Here is a 22,973-nt window from a genome sequence, read left to right on the forward strand (position 1 = left end):
AAGAGGCTGGAGTTATGAAAACTGGATACCAATTGAGGAGATTGTTTAGTATTATTCTCACCCAGCACTCTCCACTAAATCCATGTGCATTATGGAATCAATTCTCAACGCATATATGTGATGATCTTGCATATAAGATTCGTACATTGTTTGCCATTTCTAACCCAACTGAGGCTCAAATTGAAGATTATGGTCTCCATCTTTTGAATCAAATGCTTCATGAATCAAGAAAATGTTTAATTGACTTCCCACGCATGCCATAACCTACTGCAAATTGGAGTGCAGTAGTTGATAATCGATTGATATTCGAACATCAACAACTACAGAATAAGGCACAATAGGCAGATTCACAAATTACTATTGATTGTCTCAACAATGGACAACGGAATGCTTGTAACACAATCACTTCTTCAATTTTTCAAAATAAAGGAACTGTTTTCTTTCTTAATGGGGGTGCTGGAACAAGGAAAACATTACTATACAATACGATTGCATTAAAATGTCACAGCCTTGGGCATATCGTTGTTACTGTGGCTTCATCTAGAATTGCATCATTGTTATTGATAGGAGGTCGCACTACACATTCAACATTTTCCATTTCGTTAGATGTCTTGAAAAATTCACTTTGTGGGTTTATCAAACAATCATTACAAGCTGAGTTGTTTAGAGAAACAAAACTCATAATTTGGGATGAAGTTCCTATACAACATAGACATTGTGTTGAGACGGTTGATCGTACATTAAGGAATATTCGTGATAGTGAAAAGCCATTTGGGGGTATTACTGTTGTTCTTGGTGGATACTTTCGACAAATCTTACCAATTATACCCAAAGGAATTCGTGAGCAAATTGTGAATGCATCATTATGACACTCTGTTATATGGAAACATATACATATCTTAACTTTGGATTTGAATATGCGCTTGAATCATGAAGACCATGAAAATGCTATTTTTGCAAATTTCTTGATGGAGTAACACTACTTTAACCTTTTTCTTTATTATATAGATTATTTTAAATTAATAAATTGTGTTTACACTCATATTTTTTTTAATTGATTTCACTTTTTTTAGATTAGGACTAATCCTCAAGAAATCATCAACCTTCCATCAACAATACACAAATGTCAAGATTTGAATGAATTACTCTCTACAGTTTACCCACAGTTGAATATGATAGAGACGTCGACCCCAACATTTTTAACAGAACGCACCATTCTATCTGCGCGTAACGATGATGTTAGTGACATTAATACTAGTGCGTTGAATATCTTTCCAGGGAGATTATATACTTATTTTGCAGCAGATAAAATGTCTAAAGATAATGAAATTGATCCTACCATTACAAATAAATATCCTAATGAATATTTAAATTCATTGGATCCTCCCGAGCTACCAACTTTTAAATTAGAGTTGAAAGTGAGTTGTCCTATAATATTGTTAAGAAATATTGCACCGAAAGATAGACTATGTAATGGTACAAGATTGATGGTTATTAGATGCAACACTCGCATAATTGAAGCTCAAATTTTAACTGGAGAAAATATTGGCAATTTGGCATTCATACGAAGGATATCTTTGACACCATCTTCTTCAAAAATGGCTTTCCAAATGACAAGACGTCAATTTCCAGTCCGATTAGTATATGCCTTGACCATTAATAAATCTCAAGGACAATCTGTGAAATTTGTTGGAGTTGATTTGCGCATACCAGTGTTTAGCCATGGCCAATTATATGTGGCATTGTCCAAATGTACATCCTTTGATCATATAAGTATTCTCCTTCCTAAAGATAGTTTGGATTCTACTACAAATATTGTTTATCCTGAAGTGTTGTTGTAGTATTCCATGTTCATTAAATCATGTTTTATCAAAAGGTAACCATGTAGATTTATTTCTATTGATTATATATATAGATTTGTTTTTATATAAAATTTCAATCTAATAATAATTGGAAATATGGATTTTTTTAGGATTGGATCAAAAAATTTATAGAGCTTAAAAAGAGAAATACAACTAGCTTGCTTCGATGGGGATGTAATAAGGTAATTTCAATCTCAAAGTATTTTGATATGTATATTTCCAACAAATATACAAATCTATATTTATTTTTTTTGTTTCCACAAATTACCAAATTGTTGCGCATGTTCCTCATTGGGGATACATACAAGTTGATACAAAGACTTTTTCGAAAGTAATGAGAAGGAAGTTTGGGCAAACACATGTTTGAAGACTTGTTGTTGACACATCTTCTGTAAAGCATACATATTCTGGAAATCTTCAACCCACTTTTTTTTTTTTTATAAAGTTTTAACCCACTCTTTTGATGTATGACAATATAATGTTTATTTTTCTTATGTAGTTATAATTTGATTGGCAGCAGTAACACTAACTGGTGTACATTTTAATTTTAATTTCTTTTAAATTGCAAAGCACTGGCTGGTGTGCATTATTTGATGTTTAATTTTTTTTTTTATATTTGATTTGTTTGGAATTGTAGAGTCTAGTTTATTAAATATATTTTTATAATTGCATTTTAATCTTAAATTTAAATAGTGTTGCGATTATAATTATATTATAATCCTAACATTATTTACACCGTGCCTTCAGGAACGGGCATACGCTAGTATATATATATATTGTGGTCTTGAGACGGTTTCATATATATATAGTCACAAAATGGTTTAAATAAATGCAATAGTATTTTTTGTCACAAAAAAAAAAAACAACGTTGTCTTACTCTTTTGAACATTTCTCTTTTCACCCATTTTTTCATCTTACTGTCTCTCTCTTTCTCTCTGTGTCTCTGTCTCTCTTCTCTCTTTCTCTCTCTCTGTCTCACGCATCACTCTTCTTTGTCTGTCTATTTCTCTCTTTCTCTCTGTGTCTCTGTCTGTCTCTCTCTCACTCATCACTCTTCTCTGTTGTTTGTCTCTCTCTCTCTCTCTCTCTGTGTCTCTCGTCCATCTCTCTTCTCTCTATCTCTCTCATCTCTCTTCTCTCTCTTTTCTCTTTATCTCTCTATCTCTTTCTTGTTTATCTCTTTTCACTCTTTTTTTCTCTCTCACTTTGTCTATATCTTTTCATCCATTTTTTCATCTTCCTCTTTCTCTTCTCTTTCTCTCTCTCACTCATCACTCTTCTCTCTCTGTCTGTCTGTCTGTCTATCTCTCTCTCTCTCTCTCTCTTTGTGTGTCTCTCACTCATCTATCTCTTCTCTCATCTATTTTCTCTCTATCTCTCTCTCTCTCTCGCTCATATCTCTTCTCTCTATCTCTCTCTCTGTCTCTCTCGTTCATCTCTCTTTTCTTTATCTCTCTCTCTCTCTGTCTCTCTCGTTCATCTCTCTTCTCTCTCTCTCTCTCTCTCTCTCTCTCTCTCCCCCCCACTGTGTTCGCGTTGCTCACTCTCTCCCTTCCGTCTTCTCTATTTACTAAGCTCCCTCTCAATTTATTGATCCAATACAAGAAAAATGCACTTTTAGCGACCACTTTGTCTCGCTCTCGCTCATCACTCTCTCTCTCTCTCTCTCTCTCATCTATATGTCTCTCACTCATCTCTTTCTCTCACCACCCATCTCCTCTACCACCTTCACCACTACTGTAAATGTCATTCCACTACCACCACTACTACCACTGTCGCCACTTCACCTCTACGACTACCATTACTACTACTATTGTCACCACTCCATTACCACTACTACCACCACTGTCACTACTACTACCATTACCTCTCCTTCACCCCTGCCACTCCATCAATTCTACCACTACCACAACTTCACCACTAATCTCCATCGCCATCGCCATCGCCATCGCCATCGCCACCGCCACCACCACCATTATCTCTTATCTACCACCTTCACTACTACTGCCGCTCCCTCTCCTCTACCACAAAAAATTAGTTCATGATTTTTAGTAACAAAAAAAAATGGGTCGCAGAAAAATATTTTTCATTGACCACAGAAAATTAACTTTTATTTTAGTGGAAAATATTTTTCATTAAAATATTACCCCTACTTCTACCAAATAAAAAATAATAATATTTTTTTCATTAAAATAAAAATGAAACAAATAAATTTTCAATCTTAGTAACTAAATAAAAAAAATGAAATTTTTTTAAAAAAATTCATTAACTACAAAAAAATATATATTTTTACAAAAAATAAAAATTTTTGGCGACGACAACCTTGTCACAAAAAAAAATTAAAATAAAAATTTAAATTAAACGGCGTTGTTTTGTTGTTTAAATTTCATTTGTGACCTAAAAAAAATTATTTTTTATTTTTTATTTTTTTTTTCATTCCCGCTCTGTTTCCCCCCCTCTTTTTTTTTTTCCCATTCCCGCTCTGTCCCCCCCCCCCCAACTCCAAACAAAAAAATCCCCAATCTCAAACACCCCCCCCCCAAAAAACCAAAAATCCCTAACATCTCTCTCACTCGATCGACGACGAGCAGCGGCAGACGACGAAGAGCGGCAGCAGACGACTATGAGCAGCAAACAAGACTGCTGTGTGAATGGAAAGGGCTCCGAAGTGTAAGAGCAGCAGCAGCATCGGAGAAGGAGGAGTAGCATCGGAGCAACAGCAGCGTCGGCCTCCTCTTCCGCCACCTCAACATCTCTTATGTCTTTCTTTCTTTACTCTTTACTCATTTCTCTCTCTCTCTGTCTCACACACACACACACACATACACACACACATGTTTATACATACATACATACATATATGCATTAGTTCATGTTTGACTTCCAATTCAATTTATCAAATTTTTGAAATACTCCAATTATCTATGTTGATGCCCTAGGTTTTGCAACTTTTTTTAATTCCCCCAAACCTAATACACACACACACACACATTAATCTGTTACCGAACAATTGTTTTAGAAATTGTAATAAACTAACTAGCACAACTATTTTAATACTCTCTGCATACAAAGTGTTCATCCACATTGAATTGAAGCTTGATAAAAATATCCATTGCCCTTTTTAAGCTCTAATTTCTTCCTTTTTCCATGGGGCGGCTTGGATTGTGCGCCAAAGGAGGTAGCTTGGATTGTGCGCCAGAGGGGGTAGCTTGGGTGGTGCGCCAGAGGGGGCAGCTTGGGTGGTTCGCATGGTGTATAACCATGCTCATCATAATATAGATATAATACCCCCCTCAAACTCAAATAGGTTTGAAGCTAGAAATCTATTTGAGGTTGGAACAGAGGGAACAGAAGTACAAAAAAATGGATTGCGAGTAAAAAATAAAAAAAAAATATGATAGAGATATTTAGGGTAGAAATAAACCAGCAGATAAAGGAAGAGATAACCACGAAACAATACTGAAAAGAAAATATAAAAACGAAATAGGTTGAGGTCCAGTGGGCAGCCAAGGCAAGGCTGCCGCCCGCCGATAAGGCGAAGAACGCCAAGAACTTAACTTATAGCTCTGATACCATGTTAGAATAGTAAAGAGAAAGAGAGAGAGAGAAATAATATGTATTGTATTAAATATATTGTATTGAATGAATTGTCATACATAATAGAAAGCCTATTTATATAGGCTAAGAAAGAATATTCTACTAAAAATCTAACTATGAGAAAAAGTATCATATAAGAGACCTAACTATAACAATGCTTAATATATCTAGGAAATCAATACCTAATATATGTAGAAATATATACCATATATACATTAACATTTATGTTGTTCAATAACTCCCGTATCATCTATGGCATATTCATTCCAACAAACTTCTCTCCACTTGCAATTAAATCTTCATCTATTTATGTTACTTTGTATCAAAAAAAAAATCAACAATCAAACAATCATGTTTTATAATAAATGAAAAAATTATAATCAAATAAAAACAATACCTACATAAAAAATAAAATTAAAAATCAAGAATTGTATTTTATTATAAATGAAAAATTATAAAACCAAATAAAAGAAATACCTTCTTTAGGAGACTCATTTAAGTTAAAACAATTTGTTGAAATGCAATGAGGAATCTCACTTGTAATCAAATCTTTATCCATTGTTGCTATAAAATTACAAGAAGAATTTAAAAAATAAAAATAAATAAATAAATAAGAAATTCAACATCATATCTCAATATATATATGAATTAAACAAAATGATAGTAACTTTCCCTTTTTGAGTCTCTTTTTGCCCTCTTTATGTATTTTATCTAACTTTCCATCTTGCTATGAAGAAAGCAGAACTTCAGCTGCAGAACGTGGTATTGAGGAAAAGCTAAGGAAAATAAGTCGAAAGGTTTTTAGAATGGTGGGAAATGAAAAGAAAAAACTAAAGAGACAAAATAAATAACCTTAACTTTTTTACAACCACACATACATTAATTTTACTATTTATTATGATGGTGGAGTTTGTTACAGATATTTAATACAATAAATAATGTTTATGTAAATTTGTTACATTAATTTTACTATTTATTACGATGGACTGGGTTGTGATGTTCGGGCTAATGGGGTTCACCACCGGTCCTGTTTTGGTGATCCAAATTGTTCAATACATTAATTTGTTACATTAATTTTACTATTTACTACGATGGACTGGATCGTGATGTTCGGGCTAATGGGATTCACCACCGGTCCTGTTTCGATGATCCAAACTGTTCAATGTGTAAAACTCGTCAAATATTTCATTTTTACAAAAAATCACATTGATTGGATACTTGATCACATCAGATTTCTGTCAACAATTTATTTTACAAATCATATTTACCGTTGATAAAAATTTGATTTGATTAAGCGGCTGTTGATATTCGATTAACGTGATTTTTTGTAGGAATGAAGTACTCGACGAGTTCTATATATTGAACGATTCGGATTATCGAAACAGAACTCGTGACAAGCTACCACAAGCCTAACAACACGCTCCAGTCCAATCTCGAATTAAAAAAAACCCTGGCCCAATCATGAATAGTGATTTATTAGCAGAGGTAACAAGTCTAAAAGGTGTAATGCTTAGTCTTAATATTGTTATAATGTGAAAAGTTTGTTGTTCAAGCTTTATATATAAGAATGTAATAAAACTGGGAGTAATATGAGAGAATAGATTGAAATAAGGAAGAAACTGTAAGAGGGGCTAATTTGAACCCACTAAATTATTTAGGCCCAATAGCCCAAGATTAGTGGGCCCGAATTTATCGCAAGTCCAAGAATCAGTGGGCCCAGATTTATCGCCATCAAACGGATTGAATCGCTCTAAGCCTCGAAAGGGTTCGGATCCACGAACCTAGAGACTTACTCAGGCCCGGACTCGAAAGGGTATTAGGCAAGCCTAGAGATCCGAGGCACTCGGACTCGAAAGGGTTCGGATCCACGAACCTAGAGGTCCGAAATACTTGGCTTCGAACGGATTCAGACGCAATCTAGAAGTCGCTCCGTTAATGAGTCCCAGAACACTTGCGGGCTCGGAGCTTTCCGGGATCTACGCACCAGAACCATGGGCGTAATGGAGTTCGAACAAAGGACCCGATCCCGAGGACGGTGAGTGGAGACAAATTCACTCTTCGGTTAAACTAGCCTATACCCGAGTCGAGGTGGCACGACCCCGGGGGGTCCATGAGACTCGGCAATATTTTGTGGCAGGACGTCCTCTGGGACTACCCCTGACCCTTTGGGATGATTGGGGATCATTGGTTAGGTGTGGCTAAGAAGAAGAGTTCGCCGAGCGATTGATCTCCTCTTCGGGGTTTTCTCATCCTCGGAGAAGTCACCTCCTCGGAGAGGTCACCTCCTCGGACAAGGTGGTTAGAGAGAATATCCCCCATGTGCCTTGCACATGGGCTCCATCCTACATCATGAGGTGCCTATAAATAGCACCCACCCATAGCTTTACAAGGGATGAATTTTGGAGATTTTTTAACTCTTGGGAAAGAACTAATTTCCCTTCTCCATTATCAACCTTGAGAGTGAAAGTGGGAGATCAATGGGAGAGCCTTGCCATTATTCTATTCTCTAGCCATTTTGCCTTCTTCTTCACCCAATCTCTTATCTCCATCATCTCCTTTGTTGTTGTGTTCCTAAGTTGAGATTATTGAAGAATCTAAGCCTCTCATCATATTCTAGAGAATTCGAAGTTGTTCTTCAAGGATCTTTGAAGATCTTCGAATTTTCCAACTCCTTTCTTGAACCCTCTCCTACATTTTGGCGACTCCGCTAGGGAGGCGGATTGGTTAATGGTCTCAACGAGATCTGGAATCCACACAACTCCAACAAGAATGGCAGGAGAAGATGAAGTCCACCAACAAGGATCCTCTAATGGTGGTGATGACAGAACCATGACTCCAGATCAACCACTTTTGCTTGAAGCCATTCAAGGACTTCAGAATACTCAGCAAGAGATTCTTACCACTCTTCAGAATCTCACTCACACCATGTTGGTGATGAGTTCTAACTTTGCACCGGCGCCAAATGGGAATCAAACTGGTGGTGGAGTTATTCTCGCCGGAGCGCAAAATCAAATCCAAGGAGAAGTAGGCCCCAATCAGCCTATGGCTCATGGCAACACGGCCACAGTAACACATGCTCAAACCACAGTAGGCGGCGGCAGTTTGCCCATGCCCGGGCTCCATGGCGTGCCAAGCCAAGATCCAATGGTGACTAGGGGAGTTTCTAGTGTAATGAATGGTGCTCCGGCGACTGTTGGTGTCCAGGAAAACATAAGGAGCGTGATGGCGCAAAAGGGAGCTCTGCCCGTACCTAATCTTGTCACGCCACCAGTAAATGTTACCCAAGCACCAAGCGGGCCTCCTTTGGTGCCGACAACAAATCTGCAAGCACAACCCGGTATAGCGGCGCCGTACGGTGGACTTTACGGGCCTCAATTCAATATCCCATCACCAACTGGCTTGTCTATAGGCGCTGATGGCCAGTATCGTCAAATGTCCTCACCAATGATGAATTCGCAACACCAGAATGGCCAAGACGCCCCTAGCTCAGTCTTCGGGTACATAAGCCAAGTCCCGGGAATACCACCATCAAACTCTCTCCCTCAACAGTTTCTCACTCTCGCCGATGTGCAGGCCATGTTCGATCTCGAACGGGGCAAGAGGACCTTACCCTCTTTACCTGATCCAGACGTCAAGCCGCCTTACCCCATTGAGATGCTGAGCTATCCATACCCTGAGGGATATACAGTGCCGAAGTTCATCAAGTTCGACGGAAAACAAGGAAATGCCCGAGAACATGTTGTGCGATTCATCGAGACTCTAGGTATTCATGGTTCAAACCACGTCCTCCGACTGAGAGAATTCTCTAAGTCCCTCACCGACCGAGCATATAGTTGGTATGTTAATTTGGCCCCAAACTCTGTCCGAAGTTGGGAGGAAATGGTTAACAAATTCCACTCCAAGTTCTTTCAAGTGGCGGAGAAGGTGACCACACTTACATTGTGTAAAGAGAAGCAACAAGAAAGTGAAGACATCCTTGACTACGTCAAAAGGTTTCAGGACAAGGCCGTGGATTGTCATGAAGCAGTTGAGGAGAGTTATCTGGTTCAAATTTGTCTAGAAGGGGCATTGAGCAGGTACAAAATGTTTCTAGTTAACCACAAGCTACCCACCTTCTCGGCATTAATAGAAGCAGCTCGGAACATTAGCATTCCTCAGGCTCAGGAGTCCGGATTTAAAGCCAGTTACAAGACTAGTTTCAAGTCATCTCGTGGACCTATCGTTGCTGCTGCCTCTGCCCTGGATACCCGAAATTCACAAGGAGGAGGTCATAGAGGCCAGAAAAGAAAGCAATATAATGGTGAAAAGGGGAATGTTTCTTATCCATGTGGAATCGAGGAAGTGAAAGCTCTAGTTAAGGAATGGGTGGCTGACGGAGAGCTAAAATTGCCTTATGTTGAAGAAATGCCATCAAAAAAGGACCGTGAGAGCCCTGAATTTTGTGTCTACCATCGTACATTGAAACATCCAACAGAGAAGTGTTGGACTCTCAGGAAAATCTTCAGAGATAAAGTCGAGGCAGACGAATTGAGGTTCAAAAAGCGAGGGACTCAAGACATCCGAGAACAACCATATCCTCAACACCGAGACAAGGGCAAGAATGTTGCTATGATAGCTTATGAAGGCCCAATGATCGAGGCTATCGCTAATCTCGATGACGATGACTGTTATCTGGACGACATCCTCGAGCCAGAGGGTGAGCAAGTTTACTATGGAAATGCTCCCTTTGATCCAGAAGGAGGAGAAGAATACTATGGAAGAGGAGGACACCATGTTTATGTGGCATCTTATTTTGAGGAGACCGAGGAGATGGTTAACTACGAGCCTCCAAGAGTGGAAAAAGATCCGGATCACTATGCCAAAACCCTGCAAGACTGTGTAAAGTTCAAGCAGTTCTTTGACCAGCTTGGACTTTCCAGGGAGGCAAGAACGGAAATCACCAAGTCCATCATTAATATAGCCGAGGCACACCATGAGGAATGCATGTCGACTGAGGGGTCTATCCCGAGGAAGGCAAAAGAGCAATCTAGTGCCATTACTTTCTCCGAGGCTGATCGGAAGTATCCTTTTTCTCACAATCGCCCGCTTTATGTGACTGCTTTTATTAACGGGGTTGAGTTCAAAAGGGCCTTTCTAGATAGTGGAGCCTCTATCAACATTATGACTCGCGCTACTCTAGAAAAAGCCGGAATCTCTGAAGAACGCATTGTGAAGCAGTCGATAGTCATCACTGGCTTCGGTGGAGAAAGGAGAGTTACTATCGGATGCGTAACAGTTGATTTAGCCGTTGGAGAAATTCGCTCGGCCACCAAGTTCCATATTATCGATTCTGAAGCGAATTATCACATCATTCTAGGGAGGACCTGGATGCATAGATATGGGGCTGTACCATCAAGTTATCATCAGTGTGTTAAGGCTAAATGGGGAAAGAAGACGGTGACAATTCAGGCTACAGAAAAGGCCGTTCGAGATCCATGAAGCTCATTATTCTGATGCCATCTACTTCACCGAACTGGCTGTCGAAGAAGTTCCCACCACTTCTAAGCCTCGAGGGGTCAAAATTCCTCGTTGGGAGGATATCAAAGATGACAAGGAGCCAATGACAGAATCAAGTAAGCAGACGATGTCTAGACCAGAAAGTCCGCCTATTCCTCGGAAGGTGATGAAAGTTCGAGAAGGAGGCAAGATGGTGTACTATTTATGAAGGTGCGGGGAGTCGGTTTCTTCAGTCACCAACTCCGAGTCAAAAGAAGAGCCTCCTGACAATGATATAGTAATAAAGCCTGAAGTGGCTCCAGAATGTATGCAAGATGGGCCGAAGCCCCAGCCCGAACAACTTATTGAAATAGATCTGAGTGATGGACAAGATGCACCGAGGCCGGTATTCGTAAGTTCGAGCCTTAGCCCAGAGAAACGGGAACAGTTGTTAAAGTTGATAAGCCGATACTCAGATGTGTTTGCTTGGTCATATAAGGAAATGCTCGGACTAGATCCTGACCTAGTCTCCCACTATCTTGATGTGTTCCCAAACTCCAAGCCAATTAAGCAAGCTGCTCGAAAATATCATCCAGATCTCGAAGAGAAGATTAAGGAGGAGATTGAAAAACTTCAACGGGCTGGTTTCATCCGGCCAATACAGTACCCCACGTGGTTAGCAAACATCGTGCCAGTAAAGAAGAAGAATGGTCAAATCAGAGTATGTGTAGACTTTCGAGATTTGAACAAATCTTGCCCGAAGGATGAATTCCCTCTTCCTCACATCGACACCCTCGTGGATACTACCTCGGGACACCAGATGTTCTCATTCATGGATGGATTCAGTGGATACAATCAGATTAAGATGGCTGAAGAGGACGCAGAAAAGACTGCTTTTAGAACACCTCTCGGAAACTTCTTCTATACAGTCATGCCTTTCAGACTCAAGAATGCCGGTGCAACTTACCAAAGGGCTATGACTGCAATCTTTCATGACATGATCCATGAATGAGGTGGAAGATTATGTTGATGATCTAGTGGTGAAATCCAAGAAGGAAGAAGACCATCTCCGAGACCTTGAGAAGGTATTCAAGAGGTGCCAGAAATTCAAAATGAGGATGAATCCTCTCAAATGTGCTTTCGGGGTGACGGCCGAGAAGTTCCTCGGGTTTCTTGTACATAGGCATGGTATCGAGGCAGATGAAGACAAGGTCAAATCTATCAGAGCAATGCCTCCCCCGCATTCTCAGAAGGAGTTAAAGAAGTTCCTCGGGAAGGTGTCTTATATTCGGAGGTTTATCCCAGCACTGGCAGAGATCTCTGCGCCTTTCGGCTCTTTGTTAAAAGGAGATGCCAAGTTCGAGTGGAACCAAGAGCACCAAAAGGCCTTTGAGAGAATCAAGGCGGCCTTGACCTCGCCTCAGACCATGATAGCCCCGCAGCCCGAGGTGCCTCTAATGTTGTACCCAACTTCAACCCCCAAGTCCATAGGGGCATTATTGGTCCAAGATGTAGATGGAGTAGAACGCCCGGTGTATTACATCAGTCGGAAGATTCGAGGAGCAGAAGTCCGATATACTCCAGTAGAGAGACATTGTTTAGCTTTGGTATTCACTGCCCAAAAGCTCAGACATTACTTCCTAGCACATCAGATTCAGATTGTCACTAGAAGTGATCCAATCCGATACCTCCTCAGCAAGCCTGCTCTAACCGGGAAGGTGGCAAGATGGTTGTTAGCACTGGGTGAATTCGAGATCACATGTGTAGCCCCCAAGGCGATCAAAAGCCAAGCCTTAGCTGATCTCCTTGCCCAATTTCCAAGTGGTGACTATGAACCAGTGAATGAAGAATTAAGAGGAGAGGTGCACACAGCTATGGCTTCCGAGGAAAGCTTCTGGACATTGAGCTTTGACGGAGCAGCAGCCGGAGGGAAGGGAGGAACCGGGATAGTCCTTACAAGCAAAAGTGGGGAAAAGTTATATTTGTCTTATAAACTGGATTTCCATTGTTAGAATAACGAAGCCGAGTATGAGGCTCTTATTTTAGGCTTGATAGCAGCTGAGAAGCACAGTATCAAGAAGATTCGGATCCGGGGGGACTCAAAGCTGATAGTGAAGCAAGTTTCAGGACAGTTCGTCTTAAAGGAGCCTGCCTTGGCCACATATCGAACAACAGTCCAAAGGCTTCTTGACAAATTTCAGAAGGTCGAAATAGAGCATGTGCCTCGCTCCGACAACAAGTTTTCAGATGCCCTCGCAACATTAGGGGCAAGAGTTGACATTCCAGAGGAAGAGGCAACAATTGTTATCAAGAAGAGAACAGAACCTTCAATAATACCCGAAGACAAAGGCCTTCCGGAGGACTGGAGAGGAGAAGTCCTCGAGCAACTCAGAAGCAAAGTTGGAAAACTGACTATGGCCAAGCTTGCCCAATTCATAATTATTCAAGGTGAAGTTTACTTCCGAGGAGGTACCGGATTCCTAGCCCGGTGTATTGGCCAACAAGAAGCAAGCTTCCGACTACAACAGATCCATGAAAAGTCTTGCGGGGATGGGATATCAGTCTGTATAGAAGAATCCAAAGACAAGGTTATTATTGGCCCGAGATGGAGAAGGACTCAAATCAATTACAGAGGGAATGCCCCAAGTGTCAGTCATACATCCGGGAGGATGAGAGTTGCTTTGAAATTGATACCCCTGACTGGAGGCAAGTCTACATTGACTATCTCAAAGAGGGAACACTACCTGAGAGCCCGAGGGACATTGCACACCTCAAGAGGAGAGCGAGGCGATACTTTCTTGATCAGGACAAGCTGTATAGAAGAAGTATTGAGGGCACTCCCCTGAGATGTCTCTCCAAGGAGGAGTCAGATCTAGTCCGCCCACGAGATTGAACATCAAGGAGGGGCTCGGCTGTTCGAGCAACTTATACACCTTGGGTATTACTGGCCGACCATGGAGTCAGATGCATCCCATCACGTGAAGAGGTGCCAGACTTGTCAGAAACACGGAAATTTGATCCATGCTCCAGCTGTAGACCTGCATAGTATCCGAACGCCATGGCCGTTCCATACCTGGGCTTTTGATCTGATAGGGCCCATCTCCACATCTTCTAAGGGGTACAAGTGGATTCTCGCAGCCACAGAATTGAGTACAAAGTGGGTCGAAGCAATTCCTCTGAAGAACGCTACGGGGCCTGCAGTTGCGAACTTCATCAAGGAGAATATCATTTGCCGATTTGGAGTACCAAACACCATCCTCTCGGATAACGGCACTCCCTTCATAAACAAATATGTGAAGAGCCTCCTAGAGACTTACCAAGTGAAGCATCACAAATCCACACCCTACTATCCAAAAGGGAATGGGCAGGCGGAAGCCACAAACAAGACACTGATAAGGATTCTGAGCAAGATGATGGATGAGTTTGGGGGGACTTGGTCCGAACAGTTGATAGTAGCCCTATGGGCGTATCGCACTTCGAAGAGAAAGCCAACTCAAGCAACTCCTTACTCCCTTGTGTATGGGTCCGAGGCAGTGTTACCTATAGAGTTGGAAACGCCATCTGCTCGAATGGCTCTCGCCTCGGGGATGGTATTGGAGCCTCGAACCACCAGATTGGAAGCATTAGAGGAAAAGCATGACAGAGCTGCAAAAGTCATGGAAAGGTATCATGAGTCCATCGCCCGAGCCTATAACCAGACTGTGATACCAAGGAAGTTTGAAGAAGGTGATCTAGTATGGAAGATTGTAGACCCAATCATGCGAGGACAGCCTTTGCCCAAGTTTTCTCCAAAATGGGAAGGGCCCTACAAGGTGGTCCAGGCGAGCTCAAGCGGGTACTACAAACTTGTAAGGGTTGAAGACGGCTTCCGAACTGGACCGCTCAATGCAAAGTTTATCAAGCATTACTACCCATAGTTGGACTCATCTATGTTGAAATTCATTTTCATTTTCTTACTTTGTCTAAAAGTCGTATTTCCCTTACGCTATGAAGAAGCTGGTTTTCTCTATGGTGTATGTTTTATCCCATCACTTGCAGTGAATTTATTATACTTTTGCCAAGAAAGTTGAAGAACTAATGAGAATATTTCAGCTTTTATAAACATGTGCATATGATTGTTCTTTCCATTGTATCATTCGAAATAAATATTTTATCAAGTAGAATGAGAAAACAATGCGAAAATATCCAAACAACAAAAATTTTGTCATTTCATTGCATTGTCCTAGATAAAACATTTTTATCGAAAGGGGCAAGAAAGTAATGATAAAAAAAAAACTCAATCTTTCCTAAAGATACCCTCGAAGAAGCTGCCCGTCACGTCTACATCTGGAGGACAAACAGTAGAGTGTGCCTCTAAAGTCTCCAAGACCCGAGCATAACCCGACTCAAGTTCACGAAGAGTTGCCTTTGTCTCATCTATAGAGGTGCGATAAGAGGCAAGCACACACATAAGTTCCAGCCGATGACTGGCGTTCGAAGCTATATCCAGGCGCTTCCGAAGCCATGATAAGTCCACTTGGTGACGCTCCATGTCAGAGATCCCCTGATGCGCCGTCTCGACTACTTTCCCATTAAGGTCACACAACCGTTGCCTGTCCAAGCTATATAAGATAGTGGCAAAAGACTCGAGAAGAGCAGTCTGAATGAGTGGACACTGGCAAGCAAATGAAGCAAAGGTCTCCGGGTAACTTGAATGCACAAGCTGTAGAACTGAAGCAAACTCAGGAGCTACCCAATAATGGAGAAATGATACTTTGCCAGAAGCTGAAGGAGGAATTGGGGCCGGAAAGCTGCTAGTCTCAGGAATCTCCCCAATGTCTATCGGGTTAGATGAACCACCCGGAGGGGTAACTCCCGGCAGAGGTCCCGAGCCTGAGAATGCCGAACGATAAGGGGAAAGATCAAAAGCATCACTATCAATGTGGAAATCACTAAGATTCAGATCCAAAATATTCGAAGGCACTGGCGATGAAGAACCTCTGGCAGTCGTCTCAAAGGCAGGTGTCCCCCCTTGAGAAGGAGAACCGTGAGGAGTTACAAAGAGAGTCGGAGTAGAGCCCGAGGCAGGTGAAGGCAGGACCCCGGTAGCAGCTAACACTGGAGCAGAGTCCGAGGCAGGTGAAGGCAGGACCCCGGTAGCAGCTAACACTGGAGCAGAGTCCGAGGCAGGTGAAGGCAGGACCCCGGTAGCAGCTAACACTGGAGCAGAGTCTGAGGTAGGTGAAGGCAAGACCCCGTTAGCAGCTAACACTGAAGAAAAGATAAGAAGGCCTTATTAGAGGTAGGGAACAGGAAAGTCATTTGAGTAAAGATTTCTCACAGATAGAAGTAAATGACAAACTTCAGAAAGAAAGATTACCAGAGGGAGAATCAATATGCAAAGCCGGAGCAACTGAAGGACTCCTAGCATCAGCAAGGTCACTTGGCCGTATAGAGAGCACCTGATCGATCTCAATGTCTGACGAAGCCTGAACAGTAGCAATCATCCCTGAAGAAGGAAGGAGGGCCGGAGGATGAGAATCACCATAAGTGCCAGAGCGAGTCTCAGAGATCTCTAGCACATCTACCTCCACACCATTCCCAGAGGCGCACCTCATCTCTACATTGCTTCTAGAAGCATGGCCCGCGGCATCAATTTCTGTGGCATCAGTCCCTCCAGCAATCTCAACATCAGAACGGTGAGCCCCAATAACCTCGTCACCAAGATAACGCTCCTCCTCAGCCACGGTAGGGCGGTGACGACGCATACGTGGAATAAGGTCACAAAAATGGTCGGAGGACTCAGCCTCATCATCATCATCATCTATAACTGCTATACGAGAGGTGCGCATCTTCACAAGTCTTGCAGACAAAGGGAGGGTGTCGTCCAAGTCTGAGTCCGGCCTGGGGGAGGCAGCATGGCCAGGAGCCACGGTACTGAGAACGTCAACAACCGCAGGATCCTGCACAACATGGGCAAATAAAAGTTTTCATTTTTAGAAGGTATAGTCGCAAAAAGGAAAGTAGCTTCAAATCAAAAATTTCGGGTACCTCATGAAGCCTTTTGGAAAGGCGAGGAGCGGAAGGACTGGCATCAGAAGTCCTCTTGTGAGCCATCTTCTTAAGGCGGGTCGTCCGAGGACCAGAGACCTTATTCAAAGGGACTGGCTCCGGAGAAGTAATTGCCAAGCTAGAAGCAGATGCCCGAGCAGAAGGGTCAGTTGGAGCAGATGAGGTGAAGAAACTCTCGTACATGTGGTCAGATTTTCGGCTCTCGGGTAGCCGAAGAGAAGAATCCTTCTTATAAATCGGCGGAGGCAAACATACGGTCGGTCTGCTCTGGACAAATGCAATAAACGCATCGATATTCTTCTGCCAATACCGCCTGAAAGAAGGGGTGAAACCCCCTACTCGGCTCAAGCCTGGCATCGTCAAAGAGCCGGATATGGGAAGCACGGTGTGTACAAGCCCGCGACTGAAGCGCCCGTAGCTCGCTGAAAATGATAATAAAGGAGGTGCTGGCCCCGGGGCACATTGATCAAACCCGAATTGACATGCTACGCGGTCAGGCCTATAAACGGCACTATCAACGCCTTCCTCATGCCACACCGGTAATGAACTCGGACGGATCATAATCAGCATATCAACAAAGGGTGCAGGGATGTTCTTCGGCAAAGGAAAGGACACCGAGCGGGAGGAACCATGATAGATAAGCGGTGTGGCCACACCCACAGGTGGGCATACATACGGCTGTGCCACAAAGCGTCGGGGATCATCCACCAGAGTATTCAAGGATAAGGTGGAAATGGTACGTGACCACCGTGTAATCAACGGCTGGCAAGACTTCGCTTTCTCAAATGTCCGAGACCCATCAGTATCGAGCACGGGGATGCCATCTTTATCCACTTTCTCCCGAAGAACTTCCGCCTCAAATACAGTCGGAGCAGGGGCAAATTTTGGGAACCTCTCGAAGAAGAAACATAGCAAGAACTGGCTGTGAATAAAGGAGACAGGCTCATATCGACCCACGGAGCGAACCATATCTCGATGTAGTAAATCCAGCCGATAGTAGAGATTCCCAAGAAATAGTGGAGCCAAAGGGATCCGATCTCCTCTGAAGAGCCTGACTGCCAAGGGGAAGACGAAAGGATTGAGGGAATCCGGAGGTGTGCTCGGAAGAATGAAGAATGAAAGGAAGCAAGCCAGAAATCCCAAGAAATAGAGCCTGGAGCCATACATCGGACCGGCCTCATACTCCCGAGAGTCAGGGTCAGCATCTCTGGCCAAGGGCTGAAGATCCTTGAAGAAGTGGCGGATCCATGCAGTATAGGAGGCACGGTCCGTCCTTACTCGACTAGTCCTCCTCGCTGAACCATCGAAAACGGAACTCCACCGACCACAAGTTTGAAGATTTAGTTTCAGAGATTGGATCAAAGAATCATCTTCAGGGGGTGTTTGCTCAGGGTCGAAGGCATCAGGGCCGGTCACTTCCAGACGCAGCAACATGAACACATCCTCGAGGGTGGGCCCTATCTCGTGCTGGCCAAGTATAAAGGTGTGTGTCTCAGTGCTCCACCGAAGAGCCATGGCTTCCAGGCTAGCATTGTTGCGACGGATGGATAGAGATCTAGATATTTTCACCGGGATCAATAGCCGGGCCTCTTGAAGCCGCTGACAGAAGCTTTTGTCCGAGAGGACATCATCGACCCACTCCTGCCAACCAAAAGGAGGGTTTGAGAAGGCCTTGAACTGAGGATAACAGTATGGAAAGTCCCCCCGCTCAATCCGAAAGCGTAGCACCGAGAAAGGAGAAATGAGGGCCTCCTGGCCAGAGTCAGTGTCCTCAGTGAGACATAATGGAGCCCCCTTCGGAGATAGAAGAGAAGTGGTAGAGGTAGCCGCCCGCCAGAAGGGGTCCTTCCGACCAAAATAAGGAGATTTCCTCCACTCAGATACCGGAGGTACATCCCTCTCTTTCATGAGAGCCGGTTCCGATGACCCCGGGACAACGGGTTTCTTTCGAGAAGACATATGGCTGAAATAACCTGTATAAATATTAAAGAGTTGACCGTATTAAAATTCAGAATATTGTTACATGCAACATAATGGGTTTATCAACAAATTCAACTTCGGACGTCATCAACAATTCATTTTCTTGGATATTCTTCAAGCTCAACAAATTTTAATACCAATGGGTGCATCATCAACATATAGATTTTCGTCTTCTATCATCAATAAGAGGTGCAATGTCATAGGTCGCTTCATGATGAAGTTCAATTGGGTCAATTTCTTAAAGTCACTATGTTCTATATTAAAGGTCCAATTTATACGGGGTTCAAAATTTGGACAGAGTGAAGTTCAATAGCAAATTTCAGGCCCAAGATCCGAAGTATTTTACATTTCTCATCAGTAGCAAGATTCAATGGATTGTCATGTGAATTACAAGAGTGTTCCTCCCAAGTCAATATTATTTGCTCAATTCAAGTGGCAAATATTCTATTACGAGGGCAAAATTCAGCAGCAATGGTTCAAGTTATGCAATAGTCCAGAATTTTTTTGGCAAATTTCAAGTCAGAAAAATCGTTTAAATAAATCCCATAGCCTATTTCAAAAATTGCAAAATCCAAACAAATTCAGGCCTCACATTGGAATTTCAAATCACCAATATTAAGGCTTAGTGTATCAAAGTCTTTGAGCTAAAAAAAATGGGAATTAGAAATTCTGAAAAGCTTACTCTACAAAAAAGTTTACACCAAGATTAAAATATATATTTATATATATATATATATACTTACCCACAGATTTGACGGAGTAGATTTAAGCCAACAATGACAAAGAAGAAGCTGAGAAATAGTGCCAACCGAGAAATGGTGCAAACCGGAGCCGGAGCAAGCCGCAGCTAGAGGCAGTGGCAAGGCCGCAAGTGTGAGACGCACAAGCACGGATCGTATATATGAAACAAGCACACTCAAGGCCGACGACGAGCTGTGCAGTGCTAGGCAAGACCATACACGTCGCGTTGAGTGGGCGGACGTGTGTGGTCAATGTCGGACAATCCGAAGCCGGAGGCAGCAGTGTTGTCGCAGAGGAGTTGACAACCACACGGGTCCCGTTGAATGGGCAACGGTGTGGTCGTCTCTGGGCAGTCGGGATCGATGGCGAAGTTGCAGCAGAGAGGCCAACAGTGGTCGAGCTCGGCAGTCTAAGGCCAGAAGCGGCAGTGACGTCGTTGAGGAGTTGGTGACCACACACGACGCGTTGAACGGGCGACGTGTGTGGTGGGTACCGGAACAACAGTCAAGGCTGGCGGAGAGGTCGCAACGGAGAGACCGACAACGGGTTGGCGATGAAGCTGCAGCGGAGGCGATGAACAACGTACAACCTGAAAATTTTCGATAGTGAAGTAAGGAAGATGAAGCTTGGGTTGATCTTAGTTTGCAGAGAAAGTGTGCCGAAATGGGTCCTTGGAGTTTGATCTCCTGCAAATAAATTAAAAAAAAAAAAATTCGTTACTGAGGTAAGGAAGATGAAGCACAGAAAAGAAAATAAATAAATAAAAGAGATGTCGTGGATGCAAGTAACTGGGGTCGGCCTCTGTTATTGCAGAAACAGAGCTTTCTTGAAGATGAAGAAGCTGGGTCTCTCTTTTTAGAGAGAGGAAGTGTGCTGCTGAATAGGTCTTGCCTAAAAGAGAATTAGGGTTTTTGTCCATATCTCCAAAAAGGAAAAAATATAATATAAAAAGAAAAAGATAAAGTTTGTTTCTGGTGACCTCAAAAGTGATAAGGCTATGTATATATAAAATATGTGGTTTTGAAACTTTACAGGTTGTTGAACGAAAGTAATAAAATAAAATGTGTGTAGCCGTTAAAAAAAAAAAACAAAAAAAAAAAAAAGAGTACATAAAAAAAATTTTTTTGCTTGTCAATTTTTTCTGTAAATTGAAGTGCGTCATCAACTTTATCCATAGGCTCTATCGTGACAAAATTTTTTTTTTTTTTTTTGGGGAACGTGATGCGAAACAGGGTCGAAGAAATGACAGTATGCATGTCTGAGAAATTTAAAATTTCTCATACACGCAAGGGGCAAATGTAAGAGGGGCTAATTTGAGCCCACTAAATTATTTAGGCCCAATAGCCCAAGATTAGTGGGCCCAAATTTATCGCAAGTCCAAGAATCAGTGGGCCCAGATTTATCGCCATCAAACGGATTGAATCGCTCTAAGCCTCGAAAGGGTTCGGATCCATGAACCTAGAGACTTACTCAGGCCCGGACTCGAAAGGGTATTAGGCAAGCCTAGAGATCCGAGGCACTCGGACTCGAAAGGGTTCGGATCCACGAACCTAGAGGTCCGAAATACTTGGCTTCGAACGGATTCAGACGCAATCTAGAAGTCGCTCCGTTAATGAGTCCCAGAACACTTGCGGGCTCGGAGCTTTCCGGGATCTACGCACCAGAACCATGGGCGTAATGGAGTTCGAACAAAGGACCCGATCCCGAGGACGGTGAGTGGAGACAAATTCACTCTTCGGTTAAACTAGCCTATACCCGAGTCGAGGTGGCACGACCCCGGGGGGTCCATGAGACTCGGCAATATTTTGCGGCAGGACGTCCTCTGGGACTACCCCTGACCCTTTGGGATGATTGGGGATCATTGGTTAGGTGTGGCTAAGAAGAAGGGTTCGCCGAGGGATTGATCTCCTCTTCGGGGTTTTCTCATCCTCGGAGAAGTCACCTCCTCGGACAAGGTGGTTAGAGAGAATATCCCCCATGTGCCTTGCACATGGGCTCCATCCTACATCATGAGGTGCCTATAAATAGCACCCACCCATAGCTTTACAAGGGATGAATTTTGGAGATTTTTTAACTCTTGGGAAAGAACTAATTTCCCTTCTCCATTATCAACCTTGAGAGTGAAAGTGGGAGATCAATGGGAGAGCCTTGCCATTATTCTATTCTCTAGCCATTTTGCCTTCTTCTTCACCCAATCTCTTATCTCCATCATCTCCTTTGTTGTTGTGTTCCTAAGTTGAGATTATTGAAGAATCTAAGCCTCTTATCATATTCTAGAGAATTCGAAGTTGTTCTTCAAGGATCTTTGAAGATCTTCGAATTTTCCAACTCCTTTCTTGAACCCTCTCCTACATAAACTAAAAAGAAAATAGATTTAGATAATATATCAAAGGTGAAAAAGGTAAATAGCCATCTCCATATATGATGATAATCAGCTAGCTACAGGGTACAAACACTACAATGTAACTAATAAATTACATGAGCTCTCCTGCTAATGCTGACTGATCATGCAACAATCACTCAGAAAACAAGAATAAATGGCTTTTATTTCTATAAATCTCTCGATAACCATAATACAGTCTAAAGAAGTCACTCAGATGGAATGAGGAGGTGGTGCAGGCTTGCGGGGTCCATGTCCCTGTGACTTCTGTGACGGAGTTGGAGCCGGAGGCAACACCTTTCGCGGTGGCTTGCGGGAGTATCCACCATGCTCCAGGGGAGGGTTCGCCACTGGAGAGTGTGCGGGGTGGTGACCATGGTGGTGGCCATGAGTTTGGGGCTCTACAGGAGGGTGTGCCACGGGAGAGTGAGCGGGGTGGTGACCATGAGTTGGTGGCTTCTTTCCCTCGGGAGATTTAGCTGGGGTCGGTGCTTTGTGCCGATGAATGGATTGCTCGAGGAAATCTGCGAGTGAAGGAGTGGTGAGAACCACCACGGCAAGTAACAACACTATCAAGCTCTTGGGAGACATTTTTGAACTTGATAGCTTGGTGAAATACTTGATGATATTGCGTGAAGAAGAATGCTTTGGAACTTTAATTTTTGAACTCTGAAGGTATCTCTAATGAGTTGATAGTGGGCTTCATTTAGAGTGATATGATGTTTTGATCTTAGTTTATTTTTATTTTATTTTTTTTATTCATTGTCATGTCATTAGTGCTCTATTAGAACACCAAAATTAATGGTCTAAATCATTACTGATTGCGTGAAATGGTGTGGCCTTTTATAATGATTTGGAGCCATTGTTGGCATGACACGTGTAAAGGT

General features: G+C 42.6%; 1 protein-coding gene across 1 annotated transcript; it reads right to left on the reverse strand.

The window, feature by feature from the left end:
- Positions 1-1,087: 1,087 nt before the first annotated feature.
- Positions 1,088-19,861, reverse strand: LOC145795713 (uncharacterized). The gene is made up of 3 exons (XM_082880583.1): positions 19,709-19,861; positions 17,458-18,958; positions 1,088-1,103 (listed from the first exon to the last, which is right to left on the reverse strand). The coding sequence occupies exons 2-3, from the start codon at positions 18,942-18,944 to the stop codon at positions 1,088-1,090; spliced, it is 1,503 nt and encodes a 500-aa protein (XP_082736709.1). The 5' UTR covers positions 18,945-18,958; positions 19,709-19,861.
- Between the last annotated feature and the right edge of the window lie 3,112 nt (positions 19,862-22,973).

Source organism: Camellia sinensis, chromosome 7 (genome assembly GCF_055761805.1).
Source record: "Camellia sinensis isolate YWXY chromosome 7, ASM5576180v1, whole genome shotgun sequence".
Classification (NCBI taxonomy): Eukaryota; Viridiplantae; Streptophyta; class Magnoliopsida; order Ericales; family Theaceae; genus Camellia; species Camellia sinensis.